At 40.7% G+C, this 18,129-nt stretch overlaps 1 protein-coding gene across 4 annotated transcripts in view; it reads right to left on the bottom strand.

Annotated features, from left to right (window-relative positions):
* The window catches only part of lama2 (laminin, alpha 2), a 393,314-nt gene that overhangs the window by 147,531 nt on the left and 227,654 nt on the right, over positions 1-18,129 (bottom strand). For 2 of the 4 annotated variants that reach the window (XM_060851112.1, XM_060851122.1), the window contains exons 19-21: positions 15,861-16,072; positions 8,963-9,069; positions 5,011-5,292 (exon numbers count right to left, since the gene is read on the bottom strand). In XM_060851112.1, coding sequence (XP_060707095.1) covers positions 5,011-5,292; positions 8,963-9,069; positions 15,861-16,072 — 601 coding nt within the window. The remainder of the gene's footprint in view (positions 1-5,010; positions 5,293-8,962; positions 9,070-15,860; positions 16,073-18,129) is intronic. The other 2 variants (XM_060851132.1, XM_060851139.1) reach the window with 1 other exon arrangement.

The following is an 18,129-nucleotide window of genomic DNA, read 5'->3' as shown; positions in this document are numbered from 1 at the left end:
CCAACCCGTCCATGAAGACTAGAAATCCTGCATATATTTAGTGCCATTTGCCAGCATTTGGCCCATATCCCTCTAAACCCTTCCTTGTTTATATACCCATCCAGATGCCTTTTAAATGTTGTAATTGTCCCAGCCTCCACCACTTCCTCTGGCAGCTCATTCCATATACAACCTCTGCGTGGAAAAATCGTCCCTTAGGTCCCTTTCAAATCTTTCCTTTCTCACCTTAAACGTATTCTGTCCAGTTTTGGATTTCCCACCATGGAGAAAAGAACTCGTTTATTTACCCTATCCATGCTCCTCACAGTTTCATAAAACCTCTATAAGATCGTCCCTCAGCCTCCAACAGTCCAGTGAATATAGCCCAAGTCTATTCAACTTCTCCCTGTTATTCAAACTGTCCGACCTTGGCAACATCCTTGTAAATATTTTCTGAACCCTTTCAAGTTTCACAACATCTTTTCTATAGCAGGGAGACCAGAATTGCAGAAGTATTCCAAAGGTGGCCTCACTCATGTCTTGCACATCTGCAACATGACCTCCCTACTCCTGTACTCAATACACTGACTAACAAAGGTAAGCATACCAAATGCCTTCTCCATTACCCTATCAATCTCAACTCCACTTTCACTGCAATATTTTTGTTCTCATACAATCCTTGCACGATTTCAATCATAATGCTTCATTCAAATTTTCATGTCACAAAGAATCAAAGCATGGTTTACCGTTAGAAGATATACATACATATATATATGGATACATATACCATAACATAATACAGATGGAGCAGTACTTAATCCAGATAAGAGTGGAGTAGGGATGGACAATGTTGGTGGTAGCTGTTAGTCTGGGAGGTAAGCTGGAGGAGACGGAAACACTTTCTGACTTTGGTACAATTACGGATGGAGAAAATCAAGGATGGAATGCCAATGGGTTAACAAGGGATGTCTGACCTCTTCACAGACGCTCTGAGGAAATACCTAAAACATTCCTCTTCCCTGAAAATGCTGCCTTAGCCAGCAACACCCACAGGTCACAAAAAAAAGCTTGGTTATTTACCTGGAAATGGTTGGAGATGTGGTAGCCTAGAATCCAGTTAGAAAACTGAGGGAGCAAGCCTATACTTGGCAGGTTATCCTGCAGCAGTTTAAGAGGCATTGGGACATTAACTGGTTCAGTGCAATATTTCCAGTTCAATCTGGAAGAAGCCAATCAGAATGGCTCTATCAACGGAACTGGATGAGATGTTAACTTGGAGTCCTTTCCAGGGTTAAACTGAAAGATGTATTGAGGGATGTGAGGTCAAGATTATTGAGAGTTTTGGGTAGGAGAGGCCTTCAGTTGGACATAGGATGAGTCCAAAGCAGCCCACGAAGAGGGTGTCAGATCCACCTCCATTCGCAAGTAAAACACCATCTCAGGGAGGCAGGAGGTGATGGGTCTAAGACTGCTGCCATGGTAGTTGATTTTACATAGCCCCACTACCTCCCCTCACCACCTTGAAGCTTCCCCCTTTGAGTTCTTGAATGGCACCCTTTGAGTTCTGTTAATTCCCCAATCATCAAATTGAGCAATCACTGTTTGAATGGAATGTTGGGTTTATACTTTACACAAAACATTTAATGGTGAGATGAAGTAGGCCCAGAGCAAAGGATGATTAGAAATTAATGGAAATAATGTACTTGTAATGTAATAGTCTGGAAATAAATACGGCGCATTTGATACATTAAAAATGTTATATTTGCACACTTTAGGGGAAAAGTAAAGTAAATTTTGGAGTATGTATTGTACTACATATATGTTCTCATCATAGCTGAATTATCCCTATTAGTAACTGCAAAGCCTTCTCAATTTTAACCTAATGTATCAATTAATAAATAAAATGTCGTAATTTGATTGCCATTTCAGTCAATTAATTTTCAACTGTGTGTCAGGATTGACCTGAGTACTACAAACTAATGCAATTCACACCATGCAAAACTACTACTTTTCAAGCATGCATTCAGCAAAAACCTTTAAGTATTCACATTTTTATCAGTAGTGATTCTGAGCAAAAGAAAAATTGCACAAATGATGCAAATGAAAATACATTTAAAGTTTATGCACCTTTTTATGGAATAACACAAGACAGGGAATTGGGGAAAAAAATATGGCTCTAAGCATCACTTTTACTGAGGAAATAATATTTTAAGTGGTTCTTTTATCGTTACAAGCATGAAATTCTGCATCAGAAACTTGGCTACTCAATCCTAATGGAGCAAAGTGTAAAAAGAAATGCTCTGAATAACAGATTTTTTTGTTTGGAATCATAGGAATCCAACACTAATTGTCCATTTTCAATCACCCTGCAGAAAGTGGTGCTGAACTGCCTTCCTGAACTGATACTTGGATCGAGGAGCACCCATTGTGCTGTTAAGAAGAGAATTTGGCTGATTGCCCTAAAGAAGTGGCAATATTTTTCACAATAATGTGTGACTTGGAGGGGAAATTGCAGGCTGTTGTGTTCCCATGCATCTGCTGCCCTTATCCTTCCAGGTTAGTCGAGGTTATGGTATTGGAAGGTGTTATCAATTAAGCCTTGGTGAGTTATTACAGTGCACTTTGTAAATGGCACCCAATACTGCCACTGTGCACCAGTGGTGGAGGTAATCAATCATGGCATTGGTGGATATGATGCCAATCAAGTGAGCTGCTTTGTCATAGATGGTGTCAAGCTTTTTCAGTGTTGTTGGAGCCGCACCCATCCAAACAAGCAGACAGCATCCCACCATATTCCTGTTATATGCTTTGTAGGTGCACAAGGCAATGGGGAGATGCGAGTTGAATAATTCCATATGGAATCCCAGTTTTTGACCTGCTCTTGTGACCACAGTATTTATATGGCTGGTCTACTTCAATTTCTGGTCAGTGGTAACCCTGCAGGGATTTATCTAGTTGAGGATTTGGCGATCATAATACCATCTAAGTTCAAAATTAGATTCTCTCATTGTTGTTATAAATTATTTTCAGTTTTAGAATCATTTCTGTGACAATGTTTTCATGTCAGCAAAAGTTTGATTATAAAATACATATATACTGTAGAGCTTAGCTCATATTCCCTCTGGTGATGCTAAGCACGAACAGTCGCAAAGTGGTTTGTGGTCAGTGAAGCACTTCTAAACTCATGTGTTGCCTTATAATCAGTGTGAAGAAAAGTTGATCGCTTAAGTTTTAGCTAGTGTTATAATTGTTAAGCATAATTCTACTTTAAGGCACAGACTAGGTAAGTTGAACAAATTCACCACCTTTTTGGCATTAACACTGAGACATTTTGAGGCCTGGATACTATTGCCTGTGAGATATGGTGGAAACTGGATAACATGCTTGTTGGTTTGTTAGACTTGGCCAAGCAAGATATAAGCTGGGTTCCAAGACTGGGTGTCTGGTCAGCACCGAAGAGTATGAGTTAAAAAGTGGGGTGCTGGAAAAGCACAGCCGGTCAGGCAGTATCTGAGGCGCAGGACAAAGTTTCGAACATAAGCTATTCGTCAGGAATGAGAAGAGCTCATTCCTGATGAAGAGCTCATGCTCGAAACGGCGACTGTCCTGCTCCTTGGAAGCTGTCTGACCGGCTGTTTTTTTCCAGCACCACAGTTTTTGACGCTGATCTCCAGCATCTGCAATCCTCACTTTCTTCCACTGAACAGCATGAGGTGATCCTAGAAATGGGTATTTATTCAGCTCTTTCTGATCCCACCAGAGATATTTTTTGAAGGGTCTCCATTGGTCACTTTAAGGATCATACCCAAGATGGTGGCAATTGGAATACATTAATAAGTATGATGTCTCGTGAACAAACATCATTTTTCAGGTCATTGTTACCCTGTTTATAGCCAGCAGGGGGCACTGGAAATCAATCCTGTTGTGGAAGAATGTGACCTAGAGGCAGAAATGGTCCGATCTCTGCTCAGCAAAGCCCTGTGCACATCAGCTGTCTTTTTTTTGATTGGGTATCATGTTTCACTTATTATGCCCTGGCTCTTTTCGCTCCCAAGGTTTTGAATGTACTCTCACAGCTACCAGAATTGTGTTCTTTTTGAATATAATTTTAATTGGAATTTCTTCGACTTTTCCTAAGAACAATTTATTTTACTAATGACTGTATTTGTTCTTTATTCTTTTGCTGAAATCTATTGTCTTAATTTAGTACTACTATTTTCCACCTGAGCTTTCAGTGTCCAATGACATTGGTAATGATATTGTCAAAACAAATTTCAGTGACCACTTACAATCGCTTTCTTTTTATTCAGGCGCTCAGTCTGAAATATTGCTAACAATAAATAGGAAGTAACTGAAAAATTATTGAAATTATGGAACACAATTTAGCTAGGCAATTTCCATTCATCATTTCATATTAAACATTGACTTTAAATTTACTGAACACAATGCAATATATTTTGAAGGCAAATCATCCAAAAGTTTCACTAAATGTCTACTTTATGTGATCTGTTGTGTTTAGAAGAGTCAGGAACAGTTTAACTTTTGCAGCGAGTCAGCATCAAGCATATGCTGATCAGTTTTTGTACTAGTATAGAATATAGTTCTAGAATAAGGCTCAACTTCCTAATCATGGAACTGCACGGAACCCTAAAAATGCCTTACAGCATAATAGCAACATTTTCCATCTACATAGTAGCCTACCACGTACTGCAAGTACTACAACTTTCTGTTTACGTCTGGACGGTTTTATGCTTGGTGTCTTGCCCAATAGAAGTTAGGCTCAGCTGTCTCAATTTGCTTAATAGACTACACTGTTGCCAGTAAAGGACAGAAAATATTCACTTCATCTATTTAAGTTGGATTCAAATGCAGATTCAAAATTTTCAAATTATATTGCTCTGTAAAAACATGCAATTGCATCTATATTTCAAAATATCACATCTCTCAAAAAAAAAGAAATGCAATTCTTTTTCTTAATCCACACTGCAAATCTGAAGGCAGACACAGCACACAGGCATCATGCACTTTTACCCCTCTGGTAGAGGCTGTGGCAGGCTTGTATGCCCCCCGTGGACAGCCACCAATGCCAGTTTCCCACCATCGTCGACGTTGGATTTGAATTGGTTTTGCCACCTCTGAACCCTCATCGTACTGTTGTTCATAGAGCTGTCTGTTGAGAGCACAGTGCTTCCCCAAGAAACCTGGCTTACAGATACAGGTCCCTGTTTGATCACACCGGAGTGACATGGAACCGATAGGACTGCACAGACATGGCATGCAAACCTTCTTTTCATGGTCCCACCAGCAGTTGGGCTTTAAAGCCCATAGAACAATACATAAAAGAAAACCACAAGACGAAAGCATAAGCAAGTGACCAAACAAACATGAATAATTTCAAAATAAAACCTTCAACAATCTGTGGATCATGCAAGTCAGAAGCAACAACAGAAATTGCTGGGAAAACAGCAGGTCTGCCAGCATCTGTGGAGAGAAAGCAGAATTAATGTTTCTGCTGAAGTTCTGAAGAAAGGTCACTGGATCCAAAAGTAAACTCTGCTTTCTCTCCACAGATTCCGCCAGACCTGTTGCGTTTTTCCAAGAATTTCTAAATAATTTTCAACTCTGACCCAAACTACTGTAAGATGAGCAAAGACTTGATAAGCTCTCATAATAACAGAATAAGCGGAATTGGATGGCACTTTGAACAGATTTCAAGTTATTCAAAACCCACAGAACTATAGTAAAACCTCAGCATTGATTGATTTCTTTCAATTTTCTTTTCATTTGTTTTAGTTCCACAGATTAAAGAAAGACCTTCCATTTCTATAGCTCTGTACACAACCGCAGGACATCTGTTTGCACTTTATAGTTAATGAAATATTGCCACTGTTGTAATATTGGAAATATACTGCAACCCATTGTTGATTAGGGTGTAAGAACCAACAACCTTCTAGTCTCCTGGGTATGCTGCTCTGAAATGGTAGATTTACTGTCACCATCCCACCAGGCTAGGGACTTACAGGGTTTGATTAGATTAAATTCCCTACTGTGTGGAAACAGGCCTTTCGGCCCAACAACTCCACACTAACCCTCGAAGGAGTAACCTACTCAGACCAATTTCCCTCTGACTAATGTACCTAACATTATGGGCAATTTAGCTTGGCCAGTTCACTTGACCTTGGTTTGCTTGGTTAGTAGTGTACAGGAAAACCTCTTGATAGTCTAATGAGAAGATTTTCTAGCCTTAAACAAGACACAATTCATTGGTGTATTGACATTGTTACAGAATTTGGATTGTGAAATTTTAGTCTGTTCTTTCAACAAGTCCATATGACTTCATCATAATAGGTGCTGATTAAGGTAGGCCTCAGCATCAACCCTTTCAAACTCTTTTGCCCTTATACAGCAAGGGGTACCGAGAGTGAGATAGTGATGTTTCCTCTGGTGAACGCCTCATTTTAACTTTATTGGCAAAAAAACTGAGAACTTCCAACTTTCTATGAATGTAGGAAAATAAGGGACAAATAATTGTTATAAAGCTATAAGTCTGGACCTCATGGAAGTAGGCAACATACGGATGTATATATGTAGGTAGATGGGCCATTTTGGAAACTTGCGATGTTTGGACCGACAAAAAGAAAAAAAGAACTCTACAATTCAGAACAGTCCAAATTTTAGGTGTAATCTTGTAGACAAGTATTGCCCACTAACTAATATAATACACATTAAAATGGTGATCCCATGTTCCTGATGGGCAGCAACGTTCAAGGAGAATGTAAGCCATTGAGATTACAATGTTGTTTTCCTCAGATTGAATGAGCTCCCTTCAAGCATAATTACCTTAGTCGTATTTAATTCACTGAACTTTTGTGACAATTTACACTTGAAAACACTAATTATTTTTCCAAGTCAAAATTTATTCAAACGCCTGTCATTCCAATTTTAAATTCATTACCAGCTATCAGGAAATTATTGACATAAAATACCTTTGAAAAATATTTTAATTTACAGGACTGTCTTTTCCAAATGTTTAACTCCTAACTTAAGGCTTCCCCAAGAAACTTTAAAATATTGATTTACCAATTGCGAAAATGAAAGAACATAGAAAAACATCAATTCAACTTATCAAAATCAAAAGATATTCTAATATTAAATAGCAACAAACACATTGATTGATTTACAGATTTATATAAATTTGCTCATAACCCGTCAATGAAATGTTGGGAGTTGTATAAAACTTTGGTTAGGTCACAACTGGAGTACTGTGTGCAGTTCTGGTGAGCACACTATAGGAAAAATGTGATTGCACTGGAGGAGGTGCAGAGCAGATTTACCAGAATGTTGCCTGGATTTAGCTTTGAAGAGAGGTCAGATTAGCTCAGGGTTTGTTTTCTTTTGAGTTGAGAAGGTTAATGGTGGACCTGTATAAGATTATGAAGAGCAGGGATAGGATGGATAGAAACAACTATTCCACTGAGTTGAAGAGTCAATGACAAAGGGGAAACACTTTTAATGTGAACGGTGAGGTTTACAGGGGATTTGAGATAAGTTTTTTTTTCACACAGAGGATGATGAGTAGCTGGAATACATTGCTGGGATGGTAGTAGAGGCAGGTGACCTCACAGCCTTTAAAAAGTACATGGATGAAAACTTAAGTGTCATAACATTCAAAGCTCTGGGTCAAATGCTGGATAGTGGGACCAGTGTCGATTCAGACTCATCATTTCAGATTTGACGAGTCAAAAAGCTTCTACTTTACGGTACAGTTCTGATTAAATGCTATCGTACAGAAAATATTTAAATGCATGATGTACTACAGTTGAGTATAAATTGGAGCATTGCTGAGAATTATAACACAGGTCAGTATAATTTATTAATCATTGCATAATATCATTGCAGTTTTAACACTGATACATTTCTGCTTAATCACAAATTAAAACTACAGTGCTTAAATGAGGCTTGACAATATTTCGACATTCAGCAGAGCCAACACAGTCTGCATGGTCTACTGCAGGGAAAACAGGACATGGGATTATAGGCAGAAACAAAAATAACAGAAGGTACCAATGTAAAGTTGGCCTGGTTCTTCATTTGATTTGAACTCAATTATTTGATACAATCAGAAGATTCCTACACTACATAATTTAAGTATTGCAAGGTAACTGGAAATATATATGAATTTGTCAGTTGTATGGAACTATTGCTATGTTGAACAGTTAAAGAAATTTCAAAATTCCCTTGCATAATGTTACCACATAAATGCTTAATGTGCTATCAAACTGAATTGTTATTTTACTAGTAATTTTAACGATTAATTGCATTTGATTTAAACTACATGAAAAATAATTTCAATCAAGCTATAACTAGTCCACAACAGTGGACATGATCCTGCTACTTAAACTAGGATCCCATTGCCATCATTCTCTGGTGACTTGGCTAGAATATGCAGAGTTAGATGGGATTACTGTGAGTGCTTTGTAACTAGCCGGTCTGAAAGTCATGAAAAGAAATCTGTGGGGCCAGCAGGAGATGTGAGACTATAAACTGGGGAAAAAGAAACTGACCTGCTCATTGGATATCATCTAAATGTGGGTTTTAGTTTCATCATTCACAAAGTCAAGATGTCTTTTTCCTTTCAAAGAGTTAGTCATCAATTCATGATGCAGATGGTGTTGGAACAGTGTAGGAACTCACACCCTCTCAATATCATGGATTTTGGAAATGTAAAATCTGTTTCATGGAAAACCCTCTGGCACTGCTGTTACCCAGCATATTTGGATTCTGACAGATTATCAGATTGTTTTTTGTCAAATCTGTTACTAATATGCCAAGGACAGCTGTGAATTTTCTTTCTGTTACTTTAATTCTATCCTCAAAGGAAAACATACCTTTTAAGTTACTCTCTGGAGACAGAATTGTAGTTATAAGAGATGTCGAATACATTTTCTGCTGAAGTGTTTGCATTTCTAGAAGCAATACGTACCAAACAATGATCACACTGTCTTCCTACAACATTGTGTTTACACTGGCACTGTCCAGTCTGCTTGTCACAGAGCTCAGCAACGGATCCATTGACATGACAGTCACAGGCTTGAAATAAACAAAATTGGTGTTATTACAAAACAAACTGAGCACTTTTGTTTCAGCAATTATGCTTAAGTTGAATAAAATCACACTTCATATGTCTATTAACATAGCCATGTTCAGGTGATAGCACTCAGAAGCTTCTAATTTGTATTCCAGCAGAGGGTCACACAAACTGATGTATTAAAGCTAAGAATAAGAACGAAATTATTTTTCAATGAAAAACACATAGCATCCCTAATGACCTTGTGTTATAACCTCAATGTGAACTGAATCTGTCATAGAGTAAATCTCAATAATTACTTCAGTTGTCTGATATCTGACAGCCTGACAGAACTGATCCCAAAACTATTTTTTGTGTCCATTACACACAAGTCAAGAAATCAGGTTGTTAGAGATAAAGGATAGCCTATACTGTCTAATACAACCATATCTCTTTGCCAGTTATGACTGGTGTCCCTACCATAGGAAAGATATTCAACAGCCTGTAAAATCCACCTGCTCTTTTCATTTTAGCCAAAATCAGTCAATAATTATGATTGGATGGCTCTGCAAATTTAAAATTCATGCCCTCCAAGTAGAAAAAGCATTTAAGGTCTAACCGTATGTAGTCTTTTTTTTAATTGAATGGAAGCTAAGCACTACTTTGACATGTTTAATTGTACTGAGACCGTCATAGCTCGGTTGTTAATATTCCAGACTTTAAAGTATTTAATTTACAGAGAGACGAGCATTAAAGAAAACAAATTCTCCGTGACATATTTGCATTGTAGCCCGACTATCATGAGGTTATGGATGGTCTGGGAGATGATGGTTTGGTGGTGGGAGGTGGGGTCATGGTCAAGGGGGCAATAGGAGGAGGCATCCGCGAGCTGGCGTTTGGCCTCAGCAGTATAAAGGTCGGTGCGTCAAACTACTACCGCGCCTCCCTTGTCTGCCGGTTTGATGGTGAGGTTGGGGTTGGAGCGGAGGGAGTGGAGTGCTGCACGTTCTGAGGGTGAGAAGTTGGAGTGGGTAAGAGGGGTGGACAGGTCGAGTTGGTTAATGTCGCGGTTGGCTATAAATAGATCGAGGGCGGGTAAGAGGCCAGCACGGGGTGTCCAGGTGGATGGGGTGTGTTGGAGGCGGGAGAAGGGGTCGTCAGAGGGTGGTCGGGAGTCTTGGTTGTAAAAGTAGGCACGGAGGCGAAGGCGACGGAAGAATTGTTCAATATCTCGCCGCGTGTTGAACTCATTGATCCGAGGGCGTAGGGGAATGAAGGTGAGACCTCTGCTGAGGACTGATCTTTCATCCTCAGAGAGGGGGAGGTCTGGAGGGATGGTGAAGATCCGGCAAGGTTGGGAGCTAGGACCTGGTGTGGGACTGGAGCTGGGAGTGGGGGCGGGGTTAGGGGCGGGGGCAGAGATCGGCGTAGGGGCGGGGTTAGACGTGGTGACGAAGCTTGGTGTGGGGGTGGGGTTAAGCGTGGGGGCGGGGTCACGCGTTGTGACGAAATTCGTCGTGGGGGCGGGTTACGTGTGGTGATGGAAGTGAGCGTGGGGGCGGGGTTGCGCGTAGTGGCGCAAGTCGGCGTGAGGGCGCGGTTATGCGTGATGACGAAAGTCGGCGTGGGGGCGGAGACACCTGAGGCGTTGCGGCCGTGCAGGTTAGTAATGGCAGTGGGGGCGGAAGTGGCTGCGGCGACAGCAACCGAAGGGGCGGAAATGGTTGTGGCGACGAAAGAGCCGTTGTCATTCCCGGTAGCCGCAGGGGTCGCGAATCCGTCGGCGATCTTCCTGGCGATCGTGGAAGCGGTTGTTTGTCGGGGTCGAACAGTTCATCAACTTTACCAACACCTTCCATCCCAACCTCAAATTCACCTGGACTGCCTCAGACTCCTCCCTCCCCTTCCTAGACTTTTCCATTTCTATCTCGGGCGACCGACTCAACACGGACATCTACTATAAACCGACTGACTCCCACAGCCACCTGGACTACACCTCCTCCCACCCTGCCCCCTGTAAAAACTCCATCCCATATTCCCAATTCCTTCGTCTCCGCCGCATCTGCTCCCAGGAGGACCAGTTCCAATACCGGACAGCCCAGTTGGCCTCCTTCTTCAAGGACCGCAGATTCCCCCCAGACGTGATCGACGATGCCCTCCACCGCATCTCTTCCACTTCCCGCTCCTCCGCCCTTGAGCCCCGCCCCTCCAACCGCCACCTAGACAGAACCCCACTGGTTCTCACCTACCACCCCACCAACCTCCATATACAGCGTATCATCCGCCGTCATTTCCGCCAACTCCAAACGGACCCCACCACCAGGGATATATTTCCCTCCCCTCCCCTATCAGCGTTCCGCAAAGACCACTCCCTTCGCGACTCCCTCGTCAGGTCCACACCCCCCACCAACCCAGCCTCCGCTCCCGGTACCTTCCCCTGCAACCGCAGGAAATGCAAAACTTGCGCCCACACCTCCTCCCTTACTTCTCTCCAAGGCCCCAAGGGATCCTTCCATATCCGCCACAAATTCACCTGCACCTCCACACACATCATCTATTGCATCCGCTGCACCCGATGTGGCCTCCTCTATATTGGGGAGACGGGCCGCCTACTTGCAGAACGCTTCAGGGAACACCTCTGGGACGCCCGGACCAACTAACCCAACCACCCCGTGGCTCAACACTTTAACTCTCCCTCCCACTCCACCGAAGACATGCAGGTCCTTGGACTCCTCCATCGCCAGAACATAACAACACTACGGTTGGAAGAAGAGTGCCTCATCTTCTGCCTGGGAACCCTCCAACCACAAGGGATGAACTCAGATTTCTCCAGTTTCCTCATTTCCCCTCCTCCCACCTTGTCTCAGTCAATTCCCTTGAACTCAGCACCGCCCTCCTAACCTGCAATCCTCTTCCTGACCTCTCCGCCCTCACCCCACTCCGGCCTATCACCCTCACCTTGACCTCCTTCCACCTATCACATCTCCATCGCCCCTCCCCCAAGTCCCTCCTCCCTACCTTTTATCTTAGCCTGCCTGGCACCCTCTCCTCATTCCTGATGAAGGGCTCTGGCCCGAAACGTCGAATTTCCTATTCCTTGGATGCTGCCTGACCTGCTGTGCTTTAACCAGCAACACATTTTCAGCTCTGATCTCCAGCATCTGCAGACCTCACTTTTTACTTTAAGGAAGTGGTAGAGGCTGGTACAATTACAACATTTCAAAGGCATCTAGGGATATATGAATATGAAGGGTTTAGAGGGATATGGGCCAAGCGCTAGCAAATGGGACTGGATTAATTTAGGATATCTGGTCAGCATGGATAAGTTGGACCGAGCGGTCTGTTTCTGTGCTGTACATCTCAATGTCTCTATAACATCTTCATAGATATTGAGGAACAAAAACACCTTTGAAAGTACACTATCATTTGGTCGTTAATACTCCCTATTTAATATTACATTGAGGACACAGAATTTGTTGAAGGCATTAGATAGTCGGGCTACAATGCAAATATGTCACGGAGAATTTGTTTTCTTTAATGCTCGTCTCTCTGTAAATTAAATACTTTAAAGTCTGGAATATTAACAACCGAGATATGACGGTCTCAGTACAATTAAACATGTCAAAGTAGTGCTTAGCTTCCGTTCAATTAAAAAAAAACTACATACGGTTAGACCTTAAATGCTTTTTCTACTTGGAGGGCATGAATTTTAAATTTGCAGAGCCATCCAATCATAATTATTGACTGATTTTGGCTAAAATGAAAAGAGCAGGTGGATTTTACAAGCTGGTAGGTTAGAATAGGTTTTAAAAGTAATGGAAAACTCATCCATCACAGTATCTATGCCAAATGCAAAAATTATTTCCTCACACTTGAGTCCTAGAGTTATACAGCACAGAGATAGTCCCTTCAGTCCAACTCATCCATGCCACCTAGATAGTCTAAATTAATCTAGTCCCATTTGCCAGCACCCGGCCCATATCTCTCAAAGTCTTTCCTATACCCATCCAGATGCCTTTTAACTATTGTAGATGTACCCATCTCCAGCATCCCCTCTGCCAGCTCATTTCATACACCCTGCGTGAAAAGGTTGCCCCTCAGATCTCTTTTAAATCTTTTCCCTCTCACATTAGACCTCTAGTTCTGAACTCCCCTCTCATGGGGAAAAGACCTTGGCTACTTTCCCTTCCACTCATGATTTTCTTAACATTTGTAAGGTCACCCTCTGCCTCTGACTCCAGTGAAAAAAAACTCCCATCTTTTCAGCCCCTCCCTTTAACTCAAATCCTTCATTCCCAGCAACATCCTTGTAAATCTTTCTGAACCCTTTCAAGTTTAACAACGGTCCCTGTGTTTTTGCCTAACCTGATTTCATATTAAGGCTAACACATTTTCCAAGTTTTCTCACATTAAACAGCAACATATTTCTGTTTTCATTTAACTTGACCGTATAGCTGGGTATTTGTCAGTTGTCCATTTTAAATAATAAAAATGGTATAATCTAAGTAACAAGTTGTAAGGGTTACAAAATATTGAAAGTATTTGCATATGTGAACATATTGTTGTGACCTCAGAATTTTCCAAATTACTTTGTAATCAATAAATCACATCAAAAATACATTATTGTTTAACAATGTACCTTGAATCATGACAACAGTTTTTAATCAAAGCTATTATAGATGAGTAGAAGCTCAAATAATGAAAAATGCATGGATCATTGCTTGCTTTGATGCTGTCAAGGATTTACTAATGAATCTGAAAGTTCTAACTGGTTTATTAAAAGGAAGTATGACATGTTGTAAGCAAAGTTACAACTGATTCCTGTGCACACAGACTTATTTTTTATTTTAATAACGTCAGTTTCTTCAACAGCTGACAGAATAATATAATCAAAAGCAGACATGGGGCAATTTTCATGGCATTTTTAATGTTCGCATTCCTACTGTAATTAAAAATATAATAAAGACATTTTCATTCAAACAGCTGTGAATCCTGCTGAGATTTGAATACAATGAGTTCTAGACAGTCAAAGCATAGCAAAGGGGCAGAAAATTAGCAATGTGGTTGCTGTTGTTTGGTTTCTTTTGTGGATTTTTTTGCAGTTGACAGCTCTTTGAATTCTCAAACAATAGAAGGAAGGTCACAAATGATAAACCAGTTTGGTTGTGTGCTCTGGTGTAGAGATAGCTTTGAAAATATAATACAAATAATAGTGAAAGAACAAATGGATCCCACTGTTCATATTATATCACGCTGATTTATCGGCACACAACAACACAAAAGATAACAGCACAGAGGCATTCTTTATTTTGATTTTTGTTGCTCATTGTGGCAGTGGCAAATTATCTCATCCAGGTGCAAGCTTATTAATGGCACCAATCGTCAACTCAGATGGTCCAATGATTTTAAAAGATTGGCCTAGCTGCATTGAATTATTGTTGCAGAATACATTACCATTTGAAAGCAACAAATTAACAGAACAGAGCTCCAGCACCACATGCTCAGGATAGTGACCCATCTGCAGCAGCCCATAACACAGTCAATAGGAAACTGGAAAACCTGCCCAGGATGGGAATGGCATGGAGTGGGCTCAAGGTTTGATAAATCATAAAGCACTTCAACAGAAACACCATGTCAATTATTCTTTTAACCTCCTTCGGACCCTGTTCCTAGTTAATAACAAGTTAAATTTCAGCCACTTCACAAAACTGTTTTGACTTCAACTAAATGTATTGCACACTAAGTTAAATGAGGAAGTGTTTAGTAGCCCTGATAGAGTGCATCATAAGCATGATCTATTACTTTTAGACTAAAAAAATCATAACGGATCAGGGAGGCATTCTAAGAGAGTTAAGTATTTATCAAAAATACAATGTATCTACCTAGAGCTTTTTCCATCAGAATAAGAAGCTTGTGAGCTGAAAGAAGCAAATGGTTTCAACGTGCAACGGTTGGGCATTTTCAAATGGAGCCAATATGTTACTTGCACTGTGGATGGAAACACTTTGTGCTGACAGAAGTCATCACTTAATGAGTAATTCTTGTTCTTTCTCATGCTGTCAAAGTCCATGGGGATGACTTTCCAATACGTACTCCTGTTTGAAACCTTCCCTGCTGCAAGTGCACTTTGAGCAGGTTCTGACATGCACTTTCCAAATCAATGTTCCCAATTGCAATCACAAACATTGTACAATAGACAGTGTTTCAAGTAAAGGCTAAATTGGGGTGTTTCATTACTCATCACTTTGATTTTTTTTTCACCACTGGCTCTGAATCAATTAAAATTTGAAATACAATCCAATTTAAACTACTGCTACAAATAATTACACACAATGAAATTAGATCAGCAGTGGGCCATTTGGCCCTTTCATTCTGCTGTGCCATTCAATAAGGTCTTGGCTGATCTGTGTGTTTCAAATTTCATATTCCTGACAAACTTCAAAACCTTTGATTCCCTTACCCACCAAGAAACCATCTACCCCACCTTAAAAATTGCCCTGCCACTCTCACATTTTCCACCTCACAAACCACAAGTTTATTCTCCAACCCATAAGATGAGGTGAGATAAACGGGCCTCCTCCAGTCTAACAGATGAGAAATCCACATGTGTCCCTCCTGGGCCATGCAGGATTTACCATTATAAAAGCATGAAGGTGGAGGATATCTTGTTTTATTCTAATGTTTTGCAGCCATGTTTTGTTTTAAGCTCAAGATTGTACATTCAAAACTATTTCAAATCAACACCTACCTAAAGATTATTTTAATTTGTCATATTTCAGAAGCAAATACCAAATGAAGGATGAAACATACTTACGTCGGCAATTCCGGGCTACAACAGCATCTCCAAAGAAACCTGCAGCACATTGATCACAGAACTGACCAGAAACTCCCTCAATACAACGAAGACACTCTCCTGTCAATGAATTACAGCTGCCAGGTACAGACAAATCAAGGTTATAATTGCATTGGCAGGGTTGGCATAATCCACCTGGTTTGTTGGGGCGTCCAAAGAAGCCTTCAGAACACCTGGTTAAGAAAACCGTAATTCAAAATTAATTTTCTGAATATTAATCACATCGTTTACTTGTAACATTATTTAAAATTCAGATATTCCCAAAATTGGAATTACATGGCGTCATTGTCTCCTAATTGCAAAGTTCAGGTTTCAAACAATTCAACAAGAGTCCAAATCTTCACAAAGTAGCAAACATAGTTGAATCGCTGCTTTTGAATCTACTTGACTACTCTTGCATCTGTGCTCTAAATTTCTTGGCCCAGTTCTGATGCAAAAAGCTCTATAGATGTACCGCGTACCTTCAATGCAACTGAATCTCTGTAGTGTAGTATAGTTGGAAGAAGCCCAAGTCCAACCTCATTTCGACAGCACTGACTGCCAAGTTCCAGTGAAGAGTTTAAATGTCACAAAGTCTCATTGAAAGCAATGAGAGAAGGTAAGTGCATGAGGTAAGTGGGTGAGAGGGTAGGGGGCTCGAATGGCATTAAGATAGCACCTAGAAGGAACCCCGAAACAGACTTGTTGAAAGCCTATACGGGACCCAAGAGGAATCACACTGTTCCAAAGAATTAGATATTGTTGTGAAATAAAATGCTGCAAACATTTCAGGGAGATATTACAATGACATTGTACACTTTGGGAAAATGGGCTACAAAGTGAGATTAATCTATGCCTATTCCTGTGATGCAGCTAAGTCAGCTTATCTGGCCAACTAATGTTGCAGTAGCAAGAAATGGGAAAAGAAGTGGAGACTGATAATGAAGAAATATCACACTCACAGTCATCAGCTCAGATACTGACACTGCACAGACTTCAAATGCAAGCTCAGAAACTGCACATAATGAGAGACTGGACATGAATAGCCTCAAAGGATAAGGCAAATGTTAATCCACTGGAGGAAGAGGATAATGGCAGCGAGCACCTCCTGAGTGAAACAGAGACACTATGCACACATTGGTCATTGTTGAGGTTGGGACAGGAGAAACACAGCCTGCAAACTCTGAGCTAATGTGATCTCCTGCAGAGACCCCTCCTGCTATTCGCCCCTCAGTCCTTATCCTCAACTATGCGGATCATATTTCAGGCCAAAGGGGTTAGGAACTAATCCACACATGACTTCTCAAAGAACTCTGCGAGTCATAACCAAGACCTTCACCCTGTGCCACACTACTACTCAAAGACAACAATAAAAAGCGGTACAAACCTTAAAACACTTCTACTCACATCGCACCTGTCATTAAAAATCAATCAGCAACTGACCGGGGAGTCGTTGAAGATTGTTATAAAGAGCACTGGGCCTTTCCTCCTGCTGAACGGAAGTTCAGCTGTGCATGGTTAAAAATACTGTAGGCTGTTAGTTGGAACATTAAGATCAACAATAGCACTGCTAGCATTAAATCAGCATCACAGTCTGCCAACAGCTTTTACTTCCAAACCACATTCTCTTTACCCATTGCTAAGGTAAGTTCTAGCACCGTGTGAAAACACAAAATGCAGACCCTTTTTTTGAACTGTAACAGCACCCATTCCACTAAAAAATACAACACAATGTAACTTCATTTTGTGGTATTTTAATCATAAACATGAAATATAGCATGACATTCAAATTCTATTCTATTAACCTATGTTTTAACTCTATTCCATTAACCTGTGATGTTTTAAATCTACATAGCTGGATTAACTTGTTTTTCCTTTGAAATACTTAATGAACTAACACTTGTGAGTTGTGAAATAATGATTATTTAAGACATATATCAATGGCCATTTGTCTACAATCAGTGCTAACAGCTTGGAAAGATTTGTAAAGTTAACAACAACAAGATCCAAAGTTTAGGTTCCTTGGTAATGCATGAATTACTTGAAGGTAACTCACTCAATGGTGGAACTTTTATTCTCACTTCACACTTCCTTATATTCTTGTTCTGAATATCACAAATTTCCACATCCCATCAACCAGCAGACTGACTGAAGACGTAATTATGAGCAGTTGAAGAAATACCACTGACAATTACCTTGGGTGGAGCAATTAAGGCCCAAAACTGTTTTCTCACTGGGATGTGGGGATTCA

This window comes from Hemiscyllium ocellatum, chromosome 3 (genome assembly GCF_020745735.1).
Source record: "Hemiscyllium ocellatum isolate sHemOce1 chromosome 3, sHemOce1.pat.X.cur, whole genome shotgun sequence".
NCBI lineage: Eukaryota > Metazoa > Chordata > Chondrichthyes > Orectolobiformes > Hemiscylliidae > Hemiscyllium > Hemiscyllium ocellatum.
This window is presented reverse-complemented; position numbering and strand designations above follow the sequence as displayed.